Raw genomic sequence first — 22,344 nt, forward strand, 5'->3', positions numbered from 1 at the left:
CCTTTACAGACAGCATGGACGCTCTCATTTGCCTCAGTTTCCTCTGTTGTCTGTTTCATCCATTCACATTACCTGCCTGGTCACTATTGGCCACCTCAGTCTTGAACTGTTAAGTCAAATGAAACCAGGACTCTGACTTTTCATGACTCAGCCTCCCTTCTTGCCTGGGTTTTCCCCAACCCTCTGCCTAACCCATGGGGCTGGTGTGTTCCCTCCAACTAACTTGTAACATTTGTATGTTAAAGAACAGTTGGAATTCAAAGCGGCCCTAGCAAGGCTGAACTGCCAAATCCGCCACAGTATTTCAGAAAGGGGCACTTTGAACCTGTAGGCTGAAGCAAGAACGATGAGAAGCCACACTTGATTTGGGGGGTCTTCATTGTTACCCCAAACCAGATGTTTCTTTATATTCCCACCTTAGCCTAGAAGCTAAGGGCCATTCACAGAGTAGATGCCCTGCAAAAATGTTGCTACATCCAAAGTATAGTGCTACACCTCATCAAATAATTTAAATGAATGCCAATATCTATTAGTTTAACAGTAATGAGGGCAACATCCTAGGATCCACTTCGTTGTGGGATAATTTAGACTTAGACAGGAAAAAATATATTGGTTCCATGACCTTCAACCAATTTCCCAACCCTTGCCAGCCAGTCACCTCATGAAGATGTGCTTCCAGTTGTTTAGAAGACTGGGTGAGGGAATGTGCAAATGGCTGAGACAGCTCATCTCTTCACTATGACTGAATCACACAACACGCTAGAGCATCTTCTTGTCAGCAGGACAGTTCATTTGATGCAGATCTATGATAACCAGCTCACTCTGCTCTGGCCCACGGTGTTCTCTGTTGCCATACTTTGCCTCCTTTAATTCTGCCAAACTTAGAGCTTGGCCACTGCCATCTCCTGGCACACAGTTCTCAGGCTGTTTTCCAACCTCTTTGTGGGTGTCCTGCCCCAGCCTCATGACCGCTGTTTGTCTTGTACATTACACACTGTGATGGGCAGCACAGCCAAAGAGCTCACTGAAGAGTGAGCACGAGAAGGAAGAATAGTGGGCAATATAATTCAATTGGTCCTCAGGTGCAGATATGTTCCAATGTTACGTAAAAGACCAGACACTTCCTAAAGAAGCAGCACCTTCCAAACCTGAGAAGGAACCCTTTAAGAATCACTCAGTTGCCTAATTAGATTCCCCCCATTATGCTTTCAACCTCAAACTCTGTCTTATTTAACCATCTATGCTTCTGAGTCTCCATTCTAGGCATTAATTGTGCATCTAATGGAATTATATAGGTATCCTAAGTGTGGTCCAGTTGCGCTGAATGACCACAGATGCCACACTATGGGTCTTTAACAGGGATTGTCTTGGGACCCTCTAAAAGCAACTCAGACCGTATGTAAGCTCAATTTTGACAGAGACAGCTATATAAAATGTAGATACTAAGTCAGCCCATAAGAGAATAGGAACTTCCAGGTCATTCAGCACGAATGCCTCTGATGTGAAGATTAAAGTTTGGTTTACTTCTTACAAATGAAAGAATATTGCACTTATAAAAAACAGATGGGCAGCTCTACACCCTTTCATCTTAACCATCTGGGCAAGGGGAGGGAACATACCTTTTGGGGACCTCGCTATGCATACGAAGATAAATTATGTCCAGGTTCTGTAGCTTGTACCCTAAGATATCAGGGAAGCCTACTCCTTCTCTCCACAACACTGTAAATATCTCTTGCCCTCTATGCCAGTTCAATATTATTGATGGAAATCCAGGAAATGGTCACATGCTCAAACAAGGAACATTTTATGTCCTTCCAGGTGAAAGTTAATTTAGAAGCACTGCAATCAGTTATTAAGACTTGGTAATGGTGTTAATTGTGAGTCTTGGATAAAGGATCTAATTAGGTTAATGATGAATTCAGCCCAGCAAGGGTATTTTTGGGACGGTTCTTTAAAAGGAAATACACATGCACATGCATTTTCTCTAGCTCAGAACATTCAAATGTTTAGGGAAATGAGATGGGCAGTTCTTATGAAACCATAAGGATATTATAAGATCTTATTTAAGAGAGAAAAGAGATCAGTGTTGCAGAGTTAAATTTCTAATAGGTATCTAACAAGAAAAACTCTAGAGGAAATTCATAACTTTCAATGCCTTCAAAGGGTAAGTGGGTAAGGATATGTTTCTGATGATTGGAAGGTCCTCTGTTTGCTAAAACCACAGTGGATGGTGCTATGAAATGAACTGTGTCCCCAAATTCATATATTAAAGCCCTAATGCCCAATGTGACCATATCTGGAGAAAAGGTTTCTAGGAAGTAACTGAGGTAATAACGGTTCATCTCCAATCGAACACAAGAAAAAAGAAATCTCTGTCTCTCTGCCACATTGATGACACAACAAGAAGATGGCCAGGAAGAGAGCCCTCAACCAGAAACCAAACCAGCTGCCACCTTGATCTCGGACTTCCCAACCTTGAGAACTGTGAGAATATAAATTTTGGCAAGGAAAACGGGGTGGGCAAGGCAGTTGGATTCCTGGAGGAAGGAGACAAGCCATTGAAGTAGCATGCTGTGGAGGAGGGGGAGAGAGAAGACTTAATGCAGTCTTTGAAAGAAACACAAATATCAGATAAAGACTGATGAAGTTGTGGGTTATGAGACACATGATGCACAACCTCTTCTGTCTTTTATGACATTTTCAGTAAGGTAGTTTTTAGATGACTGCATTCTGAGTGCAAATGGTTTTTCTTATGGCAAAGGCTGGAGGCATAGGTCTTTCAATGCTTGCCAAGGGGTTATGACAGCATTATCCAGATAGGTGAAGGGTGGACTGCATATGCGCACTGTAGAGACCATCAGAAGACTTCCAAACAACCCTCTGCTCTTTGAGTACATTTCTTAGCTTTGTTGTGTCTGGAGGACATTTTGAAGAAGAGAGAATCAGAAGACTGGTTCTAATTTCTAATATTCCATTTTCTTTGTCACTTTGGGAGATGAGAAACTTTCTATGCAGCAGGTTCACCATTCAACAAATGGGAATAACACTGTTGCTTTTGTTCCTAAAATTATTGTAATAAATAAGATGATATATATAAACACCTTTCAAAAAAAAAGCATTACTAATTTTGTTTTACTTTTTTCTTTTGAAGTAACTGTGGTTACAGAAACTTGCAAGATAATACAGAGAGATCCCGTGTACTCTTCACCCAATTTCCCTCAATGGTTAGAAATGCTTAGAACTCACATAACTATAGGATAATATCAAAAGCAGGAAAACTGACAGCGGGATCATGTGTGTGTGTAGTTCTATGTCATTTTGTCATACGTGTGGATTTATATAACCACCTCCACAATCAAGACAAACACTATTCCATCAACTCAAAGATCCCGCAGGGGCTACCCTATGTAATCACCCCTGCTCCCCTTCTCCTCACCCCTTCTAACCATTAACTTTTTCTCCAGTTTGATATTTGTCATTTCCAGAACATTACGTATGTATACCTTTTGAGGTTAGCTAATTTTTAACTCAGCAAAATGCCCGAGTCCTATTTAAGCTCTCGTATCAAGTTCCTTTTGTTGCTGAATAGTAGCATTCTGTGGTAATCTAGGACATTTTGGTTGTTCTGGTTTGGAGCTATTGCCAAAAAAAAACGTGTTATGAGCAATTATATATAAGTTTTTGTGTGGATATAAATGTTCATTTCTCTGGGGTAAATGCCTAGGAGTGCAATTGTGGGTCATATGTTAGGTGTGTTTAAGTGTTGTTGTTGTTATTGTTAAGAAACTGCCCAACTATATTCCAGAGAGGCTGCACTATTTTGCGTTCCCACCAGCAATGCATGAAACATGTAGTGTCTCTACATGCTCACCAGAATCTGGTATTGCCATTCATTTGTGACATACATTTTTTATACTAGCAAATGTTTCCACTGTTTGTTCTCAAGGCACACCTTAAAGTCAACAGCTCTTGGAGTAGGTTATCCATACCTATAGTAAGTGAAACCAACTTTTCTGGTTTTATTTATTATAGATATAGGTGCTTTTTTCTCTACTGGAGATCAAGTACTCCAGGATTCATGGAGGATCTAGTCCAGTGATTAGGCTGGGATTCACATTTGCTTTGGGAAGGACCCAGAGGTTTAGTCAACTGTAATCTGAGGATGAAGATGTCTGGTCTACTAAAATACCTCAGAGGATTCACATTGGGTAGGGCTCTCTCTAGTTTTGTACCTAATTTTCTTGTAACCAACATGTAAAGGCCACACTAGCCCAAACTGTACCCACCCTCATATGGACGCAGATTCTCCTCTCTGGCACACATGATTGTATGCTAAGTGCCTTAACTGAATTAGGGCCTTAAGATACCTTGTCTATAATGTCACTTTTTGATAGTCATGACTTTCTAACAGCAGGTGGTGCCCCTGAGGATTCTATCTTGCATAGAAATCTCCATGATCTTTGAAAAGCAATTAAACCGCTATCAAAGCTCCTTGGTGCAGTGGAAACTGAAGCTGTGTACTTTGAGCTAATTTCTCTTAGAAATTAGCTGGGGTTTTTGGGTCTGGGTGCTAAAATTTTGAGTTTGTTGACTGACCATGCCAGCCACTAAGGAACAATACTCTTGGCTCCTGCCATTTCCTGAGCCTGGTGCTCTAGCCTTCCTGACCATTCTGTGAGCTACTCAATAGCCTTCTAATAAATTCCTGTTCTGGTTAAGTTAGCCAGAGTTGCTTTCCATTATTTGCATCTCAAAACCAATACAGAAGGGCCATACAAAAATTTTAGATTATGAACCACATGGATATTTCTAAAGGATTTTCCAGAGAAAGAATGAAATGGTACAGCAGAGATGGCTAGTTGTCTCCCCAAATCCACTCTATCTGATCTGTGTTCTCTCTGCTGCTTGGTACAGAAGACTACTATACATTTCCAAGACTCTCTTGCAGCTAGGAATGGTTATGTGCTGAAGTTCTGGCTAATGAGATTTAAGTGGATTTGTGTGGGACTTCCAGGGAGAATTGTTTTGTAAAGTAGGCTTCACAACCAGTGCAGAACACAATGAGGGGTGTGAACTCATGACTCTGAGATCAAGACCTGGGCTGAGATCAAGAGTTGGACACTTAACCAACTAAGCCACACAGGTGCCCCTGACCCAGGGAGATTTTTAATGGTAGCACAGGTATAGCCTATAGATCCTTCCTGATTTGTGCTGCCTAGAATGTGGACCTACTAGCTGGAATGTGCTAAGAATGGCAGATAAAGGGAATTTTGAGATAAGAAGAATTGGGCCTTTGATGGATGCAACTACCATCCCAGCACTGGACAGCTCCAATCCGGTCTTCTTTTAATATAAAACAAGCTTACATCTTGTTCATGCCTGTGTTAATTTGTTTTTTCTTAAAAAAATTTTTTTTAATGTTTATTTATTTTTGAGAGAGAGAGACAGCGCAAGCGCGGGAGGGGTAGAGAGAGAGGGAGACACAGAATCCCAAGCAGGCTCCAGGCTCCAAGCTGTCAGCACAGAGCCCAATGCGGTGTTCGAACTCACCAACTGCGAGATCATGACCTGAGCCGAAGTTGGACACTTAACTGACTGAGCCACCCAGGTACCTCTGTTTTTTTTTTTTTTTTCTTTTCTATCCAGTCAATCCTCATCTTTCTTCCCCCTCCAGTCAATCCTAATCTTAACTAACATAGGCGGTAAAGAATGGAATGTGGGATTCTGGAAGAACCCATAGTCCAATGGTTTCCTAGGATTCAAGAGAAAGAATGAGTTGACTTCCAGCTTCTATGTGCATATCTACTTAAAAATTATGGTAGCTATTAGACCTGGTACCAGGTGTTGTTACTTAATATGCTAATACATTTTGATAACAATTGGTTTCATTTACAATCCTACTTACTTCATTTTCTGCGTTTAAAAGCATCACTCTGAGAGGAACATTCTTCAGGCTTCACCTGACTGCCTGAGTCTTCACCCAGCAGCCTCAGCAGGATGCACCCCCACGGTTCTTCACGCCAACACATGAGCAGGAAAACCGTCATAGGTTTAAAGCCCATTTCTCTAAGACTCTGTGTGTAAGATCAATGTGCCTGGCATAATGTCTGGTACATAGAAGGCTCTCAACAAGTGACTGCTGTCCCTTCCCTTTCTAAGGAGCTTGAATGGAAGCATGAAGACCTGAGCACCATGGTAACTGGCTTAATGCACAACAGAAGAGGTGGCTCCTGTGAGTTCACCACGCATACCTCAAAGGGCAGAGTGAGACTGTGCAGAATTCTCCATCACTCAAGGATGGAGACATATCTTTTGGATCTGCAGCAGGGGCTGGGGTGGGTGGCAGGTGGGGGAGCTGGCCCTACCTGACAAACATGTTTCCCCAGGTGATGCACTGAGCATGAGGAGAGAGACAGGAGGGCTGAGGATGGGAGAGCCTGTGGTTATGTCTAAGAAGGCTTCTGAAACCCATAAGCAATGAAACATACTTAGTCATGTCATAGTCTATACATGGTCATATGCTTAAACTATGAGACTGCCTCATGTCCATTTCTTAAGCTCTTAAATAAAGACTTTATTATTATGGGGGTTGATGTATGCCTCTAATGCATAGGGAAAACTGAGCCACAGAGTGAAGGAAATCCAAGCTCAAAAGTCATTTTGTTGAAATCAAAGATCAGATGGATTCTAAATTGGACAAATTAAGAAATGCTACTGGTATCCATTGATGTACCAGGTTGATTCCTCCTACATGTCCTACTCACACATTTGAGCATAAAATCTTTAGCCCTGTGACATTCAATGAAGTTTGGCAAAGGTAGGCAGCAGGGCTTGGGGCCACTCGGCACCTACCTGTTCTGGCTGGGCTGGAAAGTGGGACCCGGCTGTCACTGTAGCCCTCCCCTGCCACCCTGGAGTGGGTGCAGAATACTTGGCATGCCTCTCAAGCTCTGTTCCTGTACACTTCCCCTTCTTATCCACCTCTACAGCCTTCAAATCATAAGCAGAGTGAGAAACTATGGTTAGGAAAGGGGAGCAAGCTCCTTTTACTATTCTAGTTCCTTCTTCATACCCTTCCCTCAACGTTAGCCCCACCTGTGGAAAAGAAGAAAAAAAGCCCCATTTCCATTTAATGAACATGTGTATCAGGCACTGTGTGGTAATCACTTTTTGTACATAGTCCTTGAATAGAGCAACACTATGGGGTATTAGGCCTGCTTTAGAGATAAAGAAACTGAGGACCAGACAGCCCAACTAACTGTCCTAAAAGTGACAAAACTAGAGAATGGCACAGCCTGCTTGGAACCAGGGCATGTCTTATATCTAACCCCATGGCGGTAACCACTCTGCTGACTGCCGGTGAGCAGAGTGTAGGACACCTTGGCACCGAGGTGGAGCTGGGGTCCACTGCAGTCCCTGTAACCCACAGGGCTGGCTGGCATTTATGCCAGAAAATTAGGACAGTCAGGCTCTTGTTCTTCCTACCTGGTGAGAGTGGCCCCAAGGCTTTAAGGTGGATCTTTGTATAGTGTATGTTCTTCAAATATTAAATCATCCAACAAGTGAATGAATGGAAGATTTGGATTCATTGGATTCCAGGTAATGTAGGTTTTCCAGTATTATTTTTTCCTTGATTCTATCTTAATTTTTTTCCTATTTTTTCTTTCCTCTGACTCCTCTGATCTCCTCACCCTCTAGGTGAGGTTTATTTGTTTCACATACTTTACTACCTACTCTCCCTCTTTTCTTGTAGCTCTGAGTTCTTGCCAGGATGTGTTGACAGAGTCTGGGTATCCAATGTAGATGAACCTGACAGCAATAAGAGCTACCTTTTTTTCAATGTTTATTTATTTATTTTGAGAGAGAGAGAGAGAGAAAGAGAGAGAGAGAGAGAGAGAGAGAGAGAGAGAGAGAGAGAGAATCCCAAGCAAACTCCACACTGTCAGCACAGAGCCCAATGTGGGTCTTGAACTCATGAACCGTGAGATCATGACTTGAGCCAAAACCAAGAGTCAGACTTTTAACCGACTGAGCCACCCAGGTGCCCCAGAGCTACCACTTTTTGAGCACTAATCATGCTCTAACATGGGGTTCTAACATGATCATCAACCTTGACCCCTACCATGATGCTGACCAGAAAATGGGGCGGGAAGAGACTCAACAGCTTGACAAAGCTCACACCCAGAAGCAGTACAGCTGAGAGGCTCCAGATCAGCACTCACTCTCCACCTTTCCCTTGGCCACAGTGCCTTTCCGCTTGTGAACAAAACATACATACCCTCGCCTGTTTCCTTCTTCAGGCAGACAGCCATTCAACTATACTGTGCCCCCTTCACCCAGTTTCATTGTTAAGGAGAAGAAATGGATTCGCTTCACATATCTCTTAACTAAAGGAAGTAGGGACACCTCGGTAGTCAGAACGTCAGGAATATGTGTTTTTAAGCCCAGACATCTCACTGTGGCTGTGGGGGTGGGGAGAAGGAGTGGGCCTGGGCATTACGGAGCCCCCAGCTTGGCTCTGGGGGGTGTGCAGGGAAGGTGGTGAGACGGAGGCTATGGGGCTGTTCCAGTGCTGAGTGCAGCCCACGTGCTCCAGGCTTTAAGTACTGAGGCATTTTGTGCTGAACAGAGAGCCTTCCCACTTAGCTAATTGAATGTCCTTGCTGCACACTGTCAGGCGGCTCAGCAGGGGACAAACCTCATCTGATGTGCACGCAAATTTAAAAGAGAAAAAGATGACAGAGGGTTTAATGGAGCAGACAGCGCTGCAATCCCACAGCAACTCCAAAGCCCGGGCCTCAATGCGAGCTCTCAGCCTGAGAGGGAAAGTGCTGTGATTCAGCAACCTGCCCAATTTTCCCCAAAGGCACTTGAGGCTTCCATTAAATGCTTAGGTGTCCTGATTACTGAGAGGGGGGAGGCTGAAGGAAAAATCTCATACTTGTGCTATTTTTTCTCTCATGGAGAGCCCCGAAGCTACTGAGTGGAAGGAGCTGGTCACAGGGGAGGTGGCCGGCAGGAAAGGTGATGACATCCAAGCACTCTGCCTTCTCAGGGCCTTGTCAGAGTGGGCAAGGTAATTTTATGTTGGGAAACTTCAGATGGTGGTGACTGTCTGCAGGGAAATCTTCAACCTGCCAGCAGTGACGTGAAGTTCAAGCACCATCATTATCCGATGCCAGTACAGAAACTAGGTGGATTCCTCTGTCCATCACCAAACCCTGGCCACAGCCCACATGGTAATCATCAGCCCTAGCAGCAGTCCAACCCCCCTTCCTGGTGTTGTTTAACTTCATAAGAATCTTTCCAGATTTCCTTTCCCATCTAGTCAAGTCCTGCTTTGCATAAGAGGCTTGTCTGGAGTCAGAGTTCAAGTCTCCTGGCATCAGGTGCAGGGCTTTGTGCAGCGACCCCTCTGCCAAAAAAAAAAGCAGAAAGGCAACACCACAGACACCTTCTTATCTCCATCATTTATTATTTGAATTACTTGCAGTGTGGACGCCAGGTTTTGATTCCTTCCCTCTAGCGCAAATCCTATTACTGGTGTGAGAAGGGCCAGAATCTGGCTCTGAGTCATGTTATTTTGCTCCCAAATTCCTCCCCTGCTGGGTGAAAACTCCTTACAGCACACAGGTGGTGGTGCTCAGAGGTCTCCTAAATGAAGGATGATGGAGGGGCAGGACCCACATGCTCTCATTTCCCTATGGGCTGCGACATCATTTTATGCAATGCAGAATTTCACAGGGAAAAGAGAAACCTTTTTATTTTTTCAGAATCTTCAAGGGAAATAGATGACTTAACACCCCTTGTCTATTTGAAGTAAAATAAAAAGATGTGGCATTGAGAAGAAGACATACCAAGATGTCAAAGTTGCTTTTTAAGTGATTCTAAGCCTCAGGGATAGGAAAGGCCTTCAGCTTGGATGAAACCAACAACACGGAAACCTAAACACCCACTGAATAAGTCAACCATGCCGGTCAGGCTCACTCTTCTTTTTCCTCCCATGTGCAGCCCTCCCTATACATACATGATGAAGTCCCAGGGGCTTCCGAGATCATCCACAGGGAGAGGCAGGGAGCTGCAGAATCTCAAACGTGACTGCAGAGAACCACCTGGGGGCTTTGAAAACCACCCACGCTGAGTCCCCAGCCCAGACAACTGAATTCAAATGATCTGGTGTAGGACCCAAGCATGGGTATTTTCAGGGGGTTAGGGAAGAGGTAAACTTTTAGTTAAGCATTTTTATAAAAAAAAAAAAAACCTGTAACATCCATATAGTGATGTACACAAATCTTAAGTACCCAGCCTAATGCATTTTTATAAATGAATACCCCTGAAACACCGTCCCCCACATCAAGATACAAAACATCATCATCCCCTAGGAGCACAGAATTTTTAAAACTAAGTTCTTTTATTTTTAAATAATGAAAACTCTTCAAATTGCAGGCATACAACAATGAACTCAGCAAGCATATTTAAAAATCTCCCCTGTTGATTCTAATATACAGACAGCTTGATTGCAATAATTGTTTTTGCCACATTTCTGGCCATGGAAAGCCTTCAATAAAGCATGGGCATAAGATTTTAATATTCTGTTTCTGATTTCTTAACCAGGTCATTATTTCTCAAGGTTCCTTTAACATATAAATTAATTTCAGCCTCAGATACATTTGATTTTGTTGTATTGTGATTGGTTTTTTTGGTAATTTTTTTATCAATTGTTTATGATTCACCTCTTCAGCTCTTTCCAGTTATGTATGGACTAGGTAGCCTTTTTTGCTATAAAAAAGAATATCTTATGTGTGCTTGAGAAAAATAAAGGTGGGATTATACCCATTTTCTGTAGGGTAGCCACTAACTGATGGTTGGCAAGGCTGGAGGCAAAATCTGGAGCCCTCCATGGCTTAAGGGTTGGGATCCGTGAAAGGCAAAAGTCTGAGCAACTAAATACCTAGTGAGGAAAAACAAACAAAAGCAATCATGCCCAGGTCTGGTGGAAATATGGGAACTACAGAAGCCCTACTGACTTGCGAGTTTAGAAAGGCCAGCAGGAGAAATTCTGCCATACGAGGGGGAAGGGGACCAGGAAGGAGACACCAAAAACCCAGGAGTCAAGGAGCTGTGCTGCCATCAGAGGCTGAGATGCAAGGCCGGCCTTGGAAGGAATCCAGCTGCAGAGTGAAATCACCAGCAGTAATTCTCTGCGTGAGCAACTGGAGAGGCCAAGCAGTAGGGTTGCAACCAAGTCCACCTGAATGAGGCACTTTTTAAAAATTGGTACAAAGGCTGCATATGCATAGAGAGGCTGAAGGAGCAAGGCTGGGTAAAGCTGGACCCTGCACAGGCTCTGTATCTCCTTTTTATCTCCTTACACATAGTTCCTAAGAAGCAATTCTTTATGTGGCAGTGAAGCGGCTTTTCCTTTCCAAACAGCCAGCTGAGTGGGGCGGGAGCTAGATGTCTTCCTACAGGGGCAAGTTCTGGGGGTGGCTGAGGTCTTCAGGGCCCAGACAAAGGAGGAGAATCACCTAGAATTCCTTGGATGGTGGCAGAAAACGAGCCTTCGGGTGGACCTGGGTAACTACCTGTATGAGGGTATTTCTGGCCCAGAAGCAACCAGAGTGTAAGAAAGGAAAACTCATCACTTGAGCTTGGCAGGCCACACTCAACTTAAGTGTGCGGCAAAGAAAAGTTCTCTTTGGCCAAGTAACCAATTCCTTACATCTTTTTTTCCTTTGATTTCTTTTTCCGTTTTCTTTTCTTTTTTCTTTTTCTGTTTTCTTCTTCTTCTTCTTCTTCTTCTTCTTCTTCTTCTTCTTCTTCTTCTTCTTCTTCTTCTTCTTCATCTTCTTCTTCTCTTTCTATTTTCTTCTTCTTCCTCTTCCCTTTCTTTCTTTCTTTCTTCTTCTTCTTCTTCTTCTTCTTCTTCTTCTTCTTCTTCTTCTTCTTCTTCTTCTTCTTCTCTTTCTATTTTCTTCTTCTTCTTCTTCTTCTCTTTCTATTTTCTTCTTCTTCTTCCTCTTCCCTTTCTTTCTTTCTTCTTCTTCTTCTTCTTCTTCTTCTTCTTCTTCTTCTTCTTCTTCTTCTTCTTCTTCTTCTCTTTCTATTTTCTTCTTCTTCTTCTTCTTCTCTTTCTATTTTCTTCTTCTTCTTCCTCTTCCCTTTCTTTCTTCTTCTTCTTCTTCTTCTTCTTCTTCTTCTTCTTCTTCTTCTTCTTCTTCTCCTTCTCTTTCTATTTTCTTCTTCTTCTTCCTCTTCTCTTTCTTTCTTCTTCTTCTTCTTCTTCTTCTTCTTCTTCTTCTTCTTCTTCTTCTTCCTCTTCCTCTTCCTCCTCCTCCTCCTCCTCCTCCTCCTCCTCCTCCTCCTCCTCCTTTTTTTTCCTTCTCTGTTGGATGGTTGATGTTGAGCCTGCAGGGAGCAAGCTGGCCCCAGACTTCTCCAAGTCCACATTTCTTTTCCTCCAGTTCTTACGTGTCCAAAGACAGGGAACTACAGACATGCTTTTGTAGGAAGGTTTTATGTTTTTGCTGTCATTGTTATATACAATTTTGATTTGCATGTAAGTTTTTAGGTTTATTAAAATAAAGAGTGTGATAAACCTGAATTTTGTAATGCAGTATATTAAAATAAATTACAACGCATTTTAATACTAAAATCTACATCTTGTCTTTGATTTTAGCAATGAATTAAATTCACAGAAGGTTGTTCCCTAACAGAACTATGCTTTATAATGAAAAATTGCTCTGTTCTAAAACAAAAGCAGAAAAAAAGAAAATGATCAAAAAGTGAATTTTTGAAATCTAATTTTTAACTGATGATCGATTCAATTTTAGGTTGAACAAAAGAGTGAGCTTTTGAAGTCACATGCCATTTATTTTATACAGTATTCATATTTTGCAAACTTCAACCTGTTTGCTCTCTTACACACACACGCACACACACACACACACACACACACACACATAACCAGAACACCTCCCTTCCTCTTTTCCTTATATATGGAATTTGATTCCTGGATTCTGTGAACCTCTCCCTGCATTTCACTGTTTGTAGATGAAGCAACTGGAAGTTTCTGGCTTTCAAGCAGGACAACACTGCTCAGAAACATGAGGCCTTCAGGTATTCAGAGGTGGTAGGAAGAAGTGCTTAGGGATAAACTGTGGAGGGGATCCTGGCAGCAAGGACAGGAGAATCACATCTTAAATTCTCAGAGGGTCCATGAGAAGACAGGATTCTTCCTGTTCTCATCTGAGTTATGAGCTGCCAGAAGAGGCAGGGATAACATGGGGTTAAGCTTTGGACTGGACCCAGAGGGGACGAATAAAGGTAGTTGTATGTGCCTGAGGTATATGACAGTCCCCAAAACAATTGAAGTCATGTTGCCTTATATGCTGATTGAGATCTGTGTCTCCTTACACGTCCATTGGGGTGGGGATGCCAGAGTTGATAGCACATAGAAAGCAAATGAAAGTGATTACTTTAAAAACAGCAAAATGCATAGTCCTCCCTTATACAGGACTCTGTACGGGGGGAAAAAATCCTAGGTATCACAAAAGGGAAAGACTTGATTATGACAGTGTTGTCCTCAAACCAGCATCTACAAGAGAGGGAAGGGATGGAATGGAGTCTGAAGTAAAATAAGGTGCCTGCCCAGCCCACGTAAGGCCAGCCTCTTACCGTAATGCGGGATGATAGCCCAAGCCATGGCAGAGGCGTAGATCCCACCAATCATCCAGAACATGCAGAGCCAGCTCAGATGCTCACCCCGCTTCTCTCGGGCCAGCACTTCAGCAAAGTAGGAGAACACAGTGGGAATGGCTCCTCCAATCCTGCCAACAGGTACAGAAAATACAAGAAATCAGAGCCAGTACAGCCACGTGAGATGCAAAGTGCAGAACCAAAGCAAGCTCTGACAGCACATGCTCTCTCTCTATCCCAGCATATCAAGCAATGTATATTTTCTATCATTTTGTAATTTTAACACTATAATCTCTGTTTAATATAGGTTTATTATCCCTCCAGAACCTGCAATTAAGTAATGTCACCAAAAGGTGGCAGTGGTGCCCTAGTCATGTGGTTTCTAGAGCTTCCCTTGTTTAAGGTTATGACGGGTTTTCTGCTCAGGGTTGAACGTTCTACATATTTGCCAGAATTACAGCATTTGGTACTATCTAGTGAGTATTTTAATTAACACATTTAAAAAAAGAGATACTATGATAAGTTCTACCCATGACGTGGTGACTTTGGAAAGAGCTTCAAACACTTCTGGGAGGCTGTCTGTAACTGCACTTGGTCACTGCTACCCTGTGGCAGCTGGTACTGCAGCCCAATCAGGCTGCTGTGTTGATGGACACAGGCTCAATGGGGTTGCTTCCTAGACTGTTCTGGTCTCAGTAGGTTTCAGATTTCAGTAGAACCCAGTAGATAGATGTCACTGCCGCGTGAGTACACGTGTAGGTGCACTGGTAGAATCAAATAAGGTGCTGCTGGTTTCAATACTAATAGAAAGGAGTACAATGCTTCCTTCCAGTGGGGCAATTATAAGAGATGCTGACTGAGCTCTAGAGAGATGACATGAGCAGTGACTTCCATTCAGGCTAAGTGTTCTCTAGTGAGTATATATGGAATAAATATTTTGTTCATTTTAGGAAGATAGGCCATAAATCTCATCAGAGTTTCAAATAGGTCTTGACCCCCTAAGTTTTAAAACCACTGCCTCAGAAAGTAGGGTTATGGGAAAACATTACTATCATTCTAAACAGTAATATTAACTCTTTTATTTTATTTTATTTTATTATTTTATTTTATTTTAGAAAGAGAGAGCATGTAAGCAGGGGAGAGATGGAGAGAGAGAGAGAGAGAGAGAGAGAGAGAGAGAGAGAGAGAGAATCCCATGCAGGCACAATGCTCAGCATGGACCCTAATACAGGGCTCGATCCCACCACCCGAGGATCATGACCTGAGGTGAAATCAAGAGTCAGACACTCGACCGACTGAGCCACCCAGGTGGCACCCCTATGAATTCTTAAAATCAATATTTTTTAAATGATGTACAATAATAGATATAAACAAATTGTAGAGAAAACAGCAATATAGTTTAAAAAATATGTGCTGATTCCTTTATGCTCAGATTTCTGTAAGGTAAATTGCTATTGACATTTCACATCAAGGAAGAGAACATGCATTTATCCATTTAGCAGTAACTGATTTCCTCAGAGCCTTTGATATGATAAAGAAGTATTGGCAATGACTTTAGCAAATGAAATTTAGAGAAAGGCCTTATCTGTAGCAAACTGGATGTACCAAACAAATCGCAAGATTCATAATGTCATTGCATCAAACAGTAGGTCAAAATATGGCACTGCTTCATGCATTTGTCCCTGCTTAAAGTGACGTGGAAGTTATCTACTGTTAGATATGGGCAGACCACTCAGGTCAGTGCTTTTCAGTGTGTGGGCTACAGAATCAACTCAGTAGCTATAAGCTACTAACGTTTAAAAATTACAACAGAGATGAAAATAGTTAAGGGCAACTCAAGTAATAAGGATAAGTATCATTTCATGAAACTCTTTCTTCATTATGAACATGTTTATAATGTAGAATGTATATACATTTATGCATATATATATATGTGTGTGTGTGCCTACATATACATTTATATATAAAATAAATATATATGTATATAAGTGTATAATGGGCTGCAATGTGTTTCTTAGTGGGAACTCTTATTCAAATGGCTTAAAAATCACTAGTTTAAACAGAACTACCCTGTGATCCAGCAATTGTACTATTATGTATTTACCCAAAGGATACAAAAATACAGATTCAAAGGGGTATTTGAATCTGCACCCCAGTGTTTACAGCAGCATTGTCAACAATAGCCAAACTATAGACAGAGCCCGAATGTCCTTCGACTGATGGATGGATAAAGACGAGGGTGGTATGTATTTACAAGGGAATATTACTCAGACATCCAAAAGAATGAAATATTGCCATTGCTATGATATGGATGGAGTTGGAATGTATTACGCTAAGTGAAGTAAGTCCATCAGAGAAAGAAAAATACCATGATTTCACTCACGTGCAGAATTTAAGAAACAAAACAGATAAGCACATGGGAAGGAGGGGGAAGAGAAGAAAGGGAAATAAACCACATGAGACGCTTAATGATAGAGAACAAACTGAGGGTTGATGGAGGGAAGTGGGTGGGGGATGGGCTAGATGGGTGATGGGAACTAAGGAGGCATTTATTGTGATGAGCACTGGGTGTTATATGTAAGTGATGTATCACTGAATTCTACTCTTGAAACCAATATTGCACTGTATGTTAACTAACCAAAAGTTAAATCAAAAAAAGGAAAAAGAAATTCGATGCTGGAAGCAGGGAAGTTGTTGAATGGTGGACTTCCACTTTCTATTTTAAACACTTCCTCATTACCTGAAATACTTATTTTTTTAAATTTTTTTTAATGTTTTATTTATTTTTGAGACAGAGAGAGACAGAGCATGAACGGGGGAGGGGCAGAGAGAGAGGAGACACAGAATCGGAAGCATGCTCCAGGCTCTGAGCCATCAGCCCAGAGCCCGACGCGGGGCTCGAACTCACGGACCGCGAGATCGTGACCTGAGCTGAAGTCGGCCGCTTAACCAACTGAGCGACCCAGGAGCCCCTGAAATACTTTTTTTTTAAAAAAAGAGCATGCACTGCTTTTATAATTAACATTCTCATTTAAAAAAAATCAAAAGGATGAAAAACAAATTAACGAATAAATAAAAGAATGTTTCTATGCAAAAAAAGAAACGTATTCTGAACTATCCAGAAGTTGCTGGATTTCCCCCCTACTTCCTTGCTTTCCACAGGCTGTTGCTCCTGCCTGGACTGTATTACTTTTTGGGGAGTACTTATTTGAAGATTCGATTTAACAATCACTTTCTCAGGGAGCCTTCCCTGAATTTTAAAAATTCAACAAAGTTTCTGAACAGATTTAAAGTGGTTTCATTATAACACACAGTTTCGTAGGAAGTAAAATGGCCGTGTCATCAATCACTTAACACTACTCCTTTTAAATTTGATGTGAAGGATCCGTTTCTCTGCACCATAAAGTCCCAGGCCCCTAATCTATGCCTCCACTTCGCAATGCATAAAGAGTCTCGGTTTTTATTGACTTTTCACATCCTAATTAATGTTTCATCAGGATTCTGGACATTCCATATGGAAGAGCTATAACTCACATTTCATGAAGGAACAACTGAATGTTAAGATATGCCAGGCCACTCTGAACCAAGATAAATGTACTCCAGGGTGACTAAAATGGCAAGCGGAAAACAGTAAACTTGCCTGTTAGTTTTAAACAAATTACTGTTGCGTAAGAGAATACCAACTTTTAGGGGCACATGAGCATTCCAGGTGCTTTTGATTCAATGCCTCTTTTTAAGGTGGTTATTTTTGCATGGATGTCTCTCAATATCTGTATGCAAAGCAGACTGCAAGGAACTCTAATATCAATAGATAGATGAGTCTGAAGAATGAGAGAGGGAGTCTATTCAAATCCTTTGCAAAGTTCTTCAGATTCAGAGACCTACAAAACAATCCAAGCATTCACACTTCCTACTGTGGGCTGATCATCCATTTTAGGGAAAATATCACTCCTCCTGTTACTATCATGTCCTTTAAGCAGAAAAAAAACCCATTAGAGCATGTGGTAATGTTAACTATTACTCGTACTTCATACTCCATCAGAGGTCTTAAACATTATTCACATCAGAGTGAAGGTTCCTTAAAGGTGAGGACTATATTCCATTCATCTTTGAATCCCCATTACCTGGCCCACTGGACATGCACTAAGTGTTCCTCAGAAGAGCTATATTTCATGAAGCCTCTCTGCTGATGGAGGTGCCACTCCAAACCTTCTGGAGAAACTTGTTCTGATGACCTAAACATCTCCCATGAATTAAAAGATACATCTTATGTTTTGGGTCAGTACAACCATAAGAGAAGTTGTGGGTGCTGGGATGGAAGTTCTGATAGCAATAAAGTCCCCACAGAGCTCCTGAAATTACTGCATATTTGAGTTTCCACAGTCACCTCTTGATCAGGTTCCCTGGTGAAAAGAGTCGCTTGGAACCTCTGGGCATAAGAAACACTGTGCAACCCTCTCGGGCACTCTGGGAGCTTCTAAAATACCTTGGTACCTTTCAGAAAAGGGCTGCAGAATGCTAGACTTACCAACAACAATACAAGTTTAGGTAAGAGAGAAAGCACAAGTGTTCATGTCTTACAATATGATTTTGTTCCTGGAAGTGTTGAGGATAAGAAAAAGCTGTCCCCCTCCTTTTTTATAAGTAAAAAAAAAAAATAAAGAAAAGAAAGAAAATTTTTCATTATTACTCTATCAATAGTTCAATATTTTGTGTGAGGGGCTAATGTGTTTCTTTAATTGGTTTATTGTATCAAGATAAAATTTCTGAGAATACGTGAGAAGATAACAAATATTTAAATGGAAGTTCTCAAATTCCCATGTATCAGCCGCTGTTAAATACAGTTGGTTGTGTTCACCAGTCTCTCAACAGACATTCGGCAATGTCTGGATACATTTCTAGTTGTTCACAACTCAGGAGGTGCTATTGGCATATAGTAAGTAGAGGCCAGGGATGCTGCTAAGAATCCTAAAATACACAAGCCAGTTATTCACAACAAAGAATTATCCATTCCAAAATATTAATAGTGTTGAGGTTGAGAAACTCTCGTAATGGGGATTTAATGAAATGATAACTTGTTTTATACTAAAAATCCATAAGATAAGGCATGAAATGGTTATCTTTTACATTATCTGATGTGCAATACATTTCTAAATCCAGTTAGCATGGAGACCTTTTTTTTTTTTTTTTTTTTGAGAGAGAGACAGAGAGCACGTGCACACTTGAGCACGTAAGCATGAGCAGGGGAGGGGCAGAGAGAATCCCAAGCATGCTCTGTGCTTGTCAGTGCGGAGCCTGATCCATAGCTCAATCCCACGAACTGTGAGATGATGACCTGAGCTGAAATTAAGAGTCAGACGTTCAACCAACTGAGTCACCCAGATGCCCCCTTTGTATTGTTCATTATATAATGGTCAATTAACTACTGCTGAAGTTTTCTCAAATTCATATTTGATGGCATGTTTACATAAATGAAGCAATCAGATCAAGATGGTTTATAAAGACTTTTTCTCAGGATCAGATATTGAATCTATTTTATTAGCTGTCAAAAAGGGTCAAATCTTAATTATATTTGGTAATGGGAGGCTTAGAGGGAATAATAATTCACATCCACACTCTATATAGGTGGAATATTAGCCAGATTAAAACAAAATTGAATTGACACAGCTGAAAGAGTTGATATTTGGAATTTCAGAGTTGGAGTTATTCTTAAGAAATAGTAATTAATGTTGGGTTTTTACAACTTTAATTATAGAAATATAAAGAAACTGGGGCACCTGGGTGGCTCAGTCAGCTAGGCGTCCGACTTTGGCTCGGGTCATGATCTCATGGTTCTTGGGTTCTAGCCCCACGTGGGGCTCTGTGTTGACAGCTTGGAGCCTGGAGCCTGCTTTGGATTCTGTGTCTCCCTCTCTCTCTGCCCTTCCCTCATTTGTGCTCTGTCTCTGTCTCTCTCTATCTCAAAAATAAACACTCAAAAATTAAAAAAAAAAAAAGAAGTATAAAGAAGCTAAAAAAAAACTGTGTTAAAACACATTCTAGAATAAGTTGGGACCACTCTCCAACCCCATTCTACACGCACGTGCGCCCCCATCTGTGAGCGTACACACACACATACACACGCACCCCACCTCAAAAGGTCTACATATGACTCAATACCAGGCATCTTGTGAATATCATGAAACATATTTATTTTCCTCAATAATCTAAGGCAAATTCATGAGCGGGATATTGTATACGGCAAAGGGTGTGTCAGCTTTACAGACAAAATATCTCCTCTGTCGGGAATATGAGACACATAAGTTAAGTCAGTTTAGCACAGCAGGATGAAAGAGAATGCCAAATATTAATGTCTGCACAAACTTCACTGAGAAACTGAGAAGACTGATGATCTTAAGGCTGCAAATTTCACAGCCTTACCTCATACTAGTCCAGTTCAGACGGCAGCTATGGTAGATTATGTTGGTCCCTGTACCTCATCATACTGGCTTAGGCTGGCTACTGAGGCAAAGATAGGGAAGAGTTCAGGGTTTTGCAATAAAAGAGGGAGGCTATGGATAAAAACAGTAATTGTACTTAAAATGGCTTGAAATATGACAATTTAGAGGAAAAATTATGGAATGTTTGGTGAGTTCTTGTCCTGAGGAGGGATTCTATTGAGTAATTCTGTTCTGCTCTAATTCCCCAGTAAGCATGTAACAAAGAATAATTTCATTCTAATTTATTTCACCATGTGATTGTCAAATGGTCCTTCACCTCAATCTTCCATCTTCCATTTCCACTGGGAAATGGGGCATTAGGTGAGGACAGAATTCAGGAGGAAGTTTAATATGCACTGTAAAGTCACATGCTCCATACTGATAATATGCAGAGGGCGAAGTCTACCCGAGCTGACTCTGACAGCTTTTACTAAGATGGGTATTATAGGCTTATAAAAAGAATACTGAATGGTGAAGTCTATACTGGGTATAGTCTGTACAATTACAAGAAAGTTGCATGAAAATATCCTTTTAATCCTCACTCAGAATCAACAAAAAATGAAAATCAACGACACTGAACTGCCAGGCAAATTACACAGCAATTCAGAACCAATTCATTATGCTTTATTGAATTGGACCCAGAAATAAACAATTAAAGCAGCAGTCCTGAAGAAGGACTTTTCAGTGACTTCCTTTTCATGAAAGCAAACAGACTACTGCAGAGGCTTAAAGAGTACAGATCTAATGGTTTCTGAATGGGCTGGGTTCACACAGAAAATGAGATTGCTGCATTGATTAGAAAGCACCTGTTCATTACAGTACTCAAGATAGAAACAGGAGAACACTTACTGGTAACCGAACCAGTCATCAAATCAAGAGTGGGAATCTCCCATACCCAGGGGCAGTGCTAAAGGATGTGTGGTTTGGGTACCTCTAGTTTTCCACTCTCCAAAGCCACAGATTTAAACAAAAACTCATATTCTTTGATATGGGCAGTTGTTATTTTCTCAATATTAGGTAAAGTATGGATAGAATAACTGGTAGAAAACTTGACTATTTTAAAAAATATTGAGATGTAAATATCTAATTTGGATAAAAGATGTGTTTCTTTTTTTTTTTTTAATTTTTTTTCAACGTTTTAAATTTATTTTTGGGACAGAGAGAGACAGAGCATGAACGGGGGAGGGACAGAGAGAGAGGGAAACACAGAATCGGAAACAGGCTCCAGGCTCCGAGCCATCAGCCCAGAGCCTGACGCGGGGCTCGAACTCACGGACCGCGAGATCGTGACCTGGCTGAAGTCGGACGCTTAACCGACTGCGCCACCCAGGCGCCCCTAAAAGATGTGTTTCTAAGAAAACAGCTTCAGTACAACTCTCTTAGCCCTCGTTTGCAATCAGGTTGCTACCCTAAGCCCCCGAATCTATAGCATCCACAGCAGCACAGATACTATGCCGGGGGGGGGGGGGGGGGGAGGTGGGGGCGGGGAGGTGTAGCCGTAGATCAGGATTCTAATGCTGTCTTGAAAAACAAAATTAATCTAGTTCTGGAAAGAACTGGAAGAACGCATTCCAGGACCACCTAAACAGTGTCATGAATAAAGGCGGTGATGAACACTACCATGATCTGTAAGAAGTGATGACAAAACACGTGGACTTCTCCAGTCACGTGCTGTGTGCATCCAGTCATCCACTCCTCCACTCACCCTCTCCCCGAGCTACCATTTTACCTGTCCTCCACGCCACCCCCTCCAGCCAGACTCTGAGCGAAGCACATCACGGTTGCTGGAGGTACAGGTGTGAAGAACACAAGTCCCTGCCCTCAAGGAGCTGACAGAGTCTTTTCTAAAGAGCACATATGGGGGGAGATATGGGGGGGGGGGCACCTGGGTGGCTCAGTCGGTTAAGTGGCCGACTTTGGCTCAGGTCATGATCTCGCGGTCTGTGAGTTCGAGCCCCGCGTTGGGCTCTGTGCTGACAGCTCAGAGCCTGGAGCTTGCTTCAGATTCTGTGTCCGTCTCTCTGACCCTCCCCTGTTCAGGCTCTGTCTCTCCCTGTCTCAAAAATAAATAAACGTTAAAAAAAAATTAAAAAAAAAAGAGCACATATGGCTAATTTCTCACAATTATACACTATAAGTCTGGAAGGTCTTTTGCTCTGTTACATCT

General features: G+C 41.8%; 1 protein-coding gene and 1 non-coding gene across 2 annotated transcripts in view; both read right to left on the bottom strand.

Moving 5' to 3' along the window:
• The window catches only part of SV2C (synaptic vesicle glycoprotein 2C), a 232,759-nt gene that overhangs the window by 91,993 nt on the left and 118,422 nt on the right, over window positions 1-22,344 (bottom strand). Inside the window, exon 4 of the mRNA XM_058729253.1 lies at window positions 13,678-13,829. Coding sequence (XP_058585236.1) covers window positions 13,678-13,829 — 152 coding nt within the window. The remainder of the gene's footprint in view (window positions 1-13,677; window positions 13,830-22,344) is intronic.
• LOC131489999 (small nucleolar RNA SNORA38) lies at window positions 12,384-12,514 on the bottom strand. Its single transcript, XR_009250897.1, has one exon. It is a non-coding gene; the product is annotated as a small nucleolar RNA SNORA38 (small nucleolar RNA).

The sequence above is a fragment of the Neofelis nebulosa genome, chromosome 1 (genome assembly GCF_028018385.1).
Source record: "Neofelis nebulosa isolate mNeoNeb1 chromosome 1, mNeoNeb1.pri, whole genome shotgun sequence".
In the NCBI taxonomy this organism is placed as follows: Eukaryota; Metazoa; Chordata; class Mammalia; order Carnivora; family Felidae; genus Neofelis; species Neofelis nebulosa.